At 34.3% G+C, this 4348-nt stretch overlaps 1 protein-coding gene across 1 annotated transcript; it reads right to left on the bottom strand.

Annotated features, from left to right (window-relative positions):
• Positions 1-418: 418 nt before the first annotated feature.
• On the bottom strand, positions 419-3606 carry LOC149568835 (extradiol ring-cleavage dioxygenase-like). The gene is made up of 2 exons (XM_089817629.1): positions 3366-3606; positions 419-783 (listed from the first exon to the last, which is right to left on the bottom strand). The coding sequence occupies exons 1-2, from the start codon at positions 3419-3421 to the stop codon at positions 606-608; spliced, it is 234 nt and encodes a 77-aa protein (XP_089673755.1). The 5' UTR covers positions 3422-3606; the 3' UTR covers positions 419-605.
• Positions 3607-4348: the final 742 nt, after the last annotated feature.

The raw sequence follows: 4348 nt of genomic DNA, 5'->3' as shown, positions 1-4348 counted from the left end.
TTTCATTTGCAATGTAGTAGGGAGGGGGCTCGTTAATTTTGAATTGTGATCAATTTCTCTCAGCAAAGGAACACATCTTTTCTAGAGCATTTGACCAGTTTTTGGATAACCCACCACCAAATCAACTTTCTTATATGCCTTAAAGGCGCTCTTTCTCGCCTGCCCCTCTGAATGGGAGGCATAGGCTCTTCCGCTTCAAAGTGATGTTTCGGAATAGCCTACGCCTCCCATTCATAATATTTCAGAGGGGCGGGCGAGAAAGAGTGCCTTTAAGGCATATAAGAAAGTTGATTTGGAGGTGGGTTATCCAAAAATTGGTCAAATGCTCCAGAAAAGATGTGTTGCTTTACTGAGAGAAATTGATCACAATTCAAAATTATCGAGCCCCCTCCCTATAGCATTGCAAAGGAAAAGAACGGCTACTATAGGGAATCAGATTACTCCTAGAAAGAAAACAAAGGGAAAGAAAGGAAAGAAAGGAAAGAAAATAGTGAAGATGAGAAGCTCATATTCAACTAGTTTGAGCTCAGACACTGTGTTGTCATACTAGACAATTATTGAGAAAATCAGTGTTATTTGTAGTGGCATCCACATCATTGCAAATATCAATTACTGCACGGAAGTGAAAGCATAGGAAGAATAGGAAAGTGTGGCATGGGTTCAACTTTAGCCTCCTCACCACTTGCTCCAACGGCAACATGCAATGGCAAAAGATGTTCTGGCCTTGAATGGGCCATTTTAGCACAAGGTGCTTTCTCTTGAAAATGATTAACTTCATCATGCCTGAAAATGACAAAGTGATATGAAATAAACACAAATGATATCTTTGGGCTGCTACTCATGAATGCTTACATTAATGCAAAATAAAATGCAATGTAAATGTAATTTGGTATTTCTTTTTCTTGAAAATAAAATGCAATGTAAATGTAATTTGGTATTTCTTTTTCTTGATTCTACATTTCAGATATTGCTTGATTAAATATTCAGAATGTAGTACTAAAATAGCTTTTATCATATTTATCTTGAATCTACATTTCAGATAATATTCCATGATCCATCATTAAGTTGATATTGCTTATTTAAATGATCAGAATGTAGTACTAAAATGGCTTTTATCATACTTGTGGATCAATGTAATTTCCATTTGCCTTCATTGTTAGCGATATCATTATTAACAAATGCAATTGTAATTCAGAGACAATTAAACCATGTAATTTGATGCATCAGGAGCTTCAGCGGCATCATATTGAAGCTGCCAAAAGTGATTATTATAACATCAGAAAGACCTCTAATTAAGATTTTCCCTGAGCTGAAATAGTTATGTATGGCAAACAACTCAACTCAAGAATCAACCTTTGGATGCAAAACATAGGCAAAACAATCTCTCCAATTTTTTCCCAAGTTCTCTCTCTCTGTACTGACACTCTATGAAATTTTAACAATTTAACCAATTGGAAACTTAAACTACGGCAGAGGGATCAAGGCAAGCATTTAGTATTGCATGTAAATTTTGAATTACTTGGATAGAAATGTATAGAATTTTGTAAATACATTCAGAACAAATAAAGGACATTCACAGACACAGGAGGGTTTGATTTTGAAAATGATTCATTAAAAGTGTATTATCAAAAAGCTTAAAAAATAACCCTCCGTTGCTAGATCAAGATCCTGACTGACTTGAAACAGTTCTAGAATGATTGATCAATACATGAAATTAAGATGAGTACAGAGCAAAATCAACAGCTATGCTAAACATGCATATTAAAAATCTATTTTCATAATGTCACTTATTGATTTCAGCCATGAATTAATTCTATTATCTATAACCATGAATATCAATGAAACTTGATTTCAGCCATAAATTAATTCTCTTATCTAATAACCATGAATATCAATGAAACTATGCTCCTATATTCCCCCAAGTTTTTGACATTGGGAAAATTGATCTAGGTCCCTTTAGAAACAGTCTATGAAGTCATCGTGTTTTTGAAGATAGGGATTATCTCCTTGATATGGCCTATATTCAAAAATATGAACAGTGAATCATTTCTGTTGGCATAAATTCCACATATTGAGTAGAGCAATAAGATGGAAAGCAAAACTTCAAAGAAACCATTTTTCGATGCCAGGGTGCATACTGATGGCTGGATGACGTAAAACTAATGCAGAAAAACTGTGTGAAAAATTATTGGGTTTCATAAATGCACAACTTAAATGAAAAAAAAAAGCAGAGCATTTGGCCTCTGAAATTTTCAACTATTTGCGCAAAACCCATTAGGTAATCAAATAAAACAAACAATTCACTTATTGGTTTGTATCCAAAACTTTGACAGAATTATATCAAGACATAGTTATTATATTTACCTGTGAAAACCTCAAGACGTTTAATTTTAGACTGAACTATGAAAATTTTAAATCTGTAAATAAAACTATTGAATGGAAAGGATTTTGAGTTATTGGCCCTTGGAGATAACAAGTATTTGAATAAGAAAAGAGCAATGAACCTAAAAATGGTAAATATGCTTCACTCAATTCAAATTGCAAACCTTAAACAATCCCAAAGCAGATGAATGAGCATCTTGAACAATGGAAACAACAAGAAATGGGATATACCTTATACATTTCTTCAGGGAAGCCATAGCACATTCTTAAAACAACTACAATGTCTTTGAAGGAATTGAAAGTTGCAGTCAACCACATTGACATAACAAATTAAACAAACCCAAATTTCATCAATCAAGCAGTAGAATTGGTCGGCTGGGTAGTTGTTTCCACCAGTGAGGGCCATGGTGCAGAAACACAACATTTTCATCTATTAGGACAGGTACTGCATATTCAAGTTTAGCTTTTTCTCCGTGACATCTGGAATTCAAGTTTCTAGCTAGCTGTACAACTTGACTAAATAATGTTTCAAGTTTCTAGCTGAATAGCATGTGGTCGACCATCACTAAGCAAGGACAGAGCATTCATTCACTAAAGAATATATATATATGCCCTCCCTCTGTAGGGCTACTCATGTTTTGGGGGAATTTCATAATTTCATACCTTTATGTGGGTGTGTGTTAAAAGACTTATATGATCGGAATGTTTAGTTTGTGTTTGCAATGTGCATACATCTGGTCGTTCGATCTGTGCTTAATATAAGTATGTTTTTGTGTGTGGGTTGTGCTCAAATTCGCTCAGCGGTTTTGTAAGACTTCTGTTAAATCTTTTTCAAACACTTGTAAATCAATAATGCTGCATGACAACTAGCACATGAATAGAAACTAGCATCAACCACAGCAAAAACCTACAATAAGTGATGATATACACGAAATCTATGAAACTACAGTAAGATCAATGAGAAAATGGGACTCAGAATGAACCTGGAAATTACGCAACTCTTTCGAATCTGTACAGGGATCCCCCAATCAGAGTCCATCGAGTCTGCGGGAAAATGAGGTGGGAGAACTCAAGGAAATCGATTGGGAAAATGAGGTTGACAGTGGGAACTGGAGTCTCCCAATGAGCAGAGATGATCAATCTTGATCCATTGCCATTTGTTGTTGTATGCTTATGAGCAAAACAAGAGCAGCAAACTTTTTGAATGAAATTTGAAAATGATGACTAACGTATTTCTAATTTATTGATGAGGTAAGGAAACTGCTGTGTATGTATCAAGGAAATCGGCTGGCAAGAGGAGTGATTGGTTGAGGGGCAGAGTCAAATACGTCATCTATAAATATATATAGATATTGATTGCGTCATTCATGTGGTCACCGGCGAACAGACTTCTCTTTAAGGTTTTATATCAGATAATGATATCTCCAACGAAAACAAATTCCATGTGCAATACCATTTTGACTTGGTATGGCTTTCTCAAAATGTAAGCTTGCTAATTTTGGAATGGGCCAAAACAATCTGTGACTGTTATCTTTAACAACTTGTTATCTGTCAAAACCAATCAATCTGACCTTTTATTACTTCCTGCCGAATGCCAGGATACTATAGCATCCAAGTGGATGCAAATTTTGAAATAAGTTTTGACCAATCTGAATGTTTTATTAATGCATTCCAACCTATTTCATAATGTTTTTCTGTTTTGGTTACTATTTTAATTTATTAAAAAATGTTAAATGCTAATTTTCCATATCTTCTGAAAAATATTTGGTCAAATTTGACAACATTTAGTGTTTATAAATTTGGGATATGATCTAATAGTCATAGTTTTATGTGGATACTCCATAAATTTTTATCGGTGCATTAATTTTTGGTATTGTCAATGACATTTTTTTCTTTGTTTTCTTTATTGCTTTGCTTTTTATCCTCAATTGTCTTATCGAAACAACCGTTCTCAGCAAATTTTCAG

This window comes from Cupressus sempervirens, chromosome 3, assembly GCF_028749045.1.
Source record: "Cupressus sempervirens isolate cs-2001-9-10 chromosome 3, ASM2874904v1, whole genome shotgun sequence".
Classification (NCBI taxonomy): domain Eukaryota; kingdom Viridiplantae; phylum Streptophyta; class Pinopsida; order Cupressales; family Cupressaceae; genus Cupressus; species Cupressus sempervirens.
This window is presented reverse-complemented; position numbering and strand designations above follow the sequence as displayed.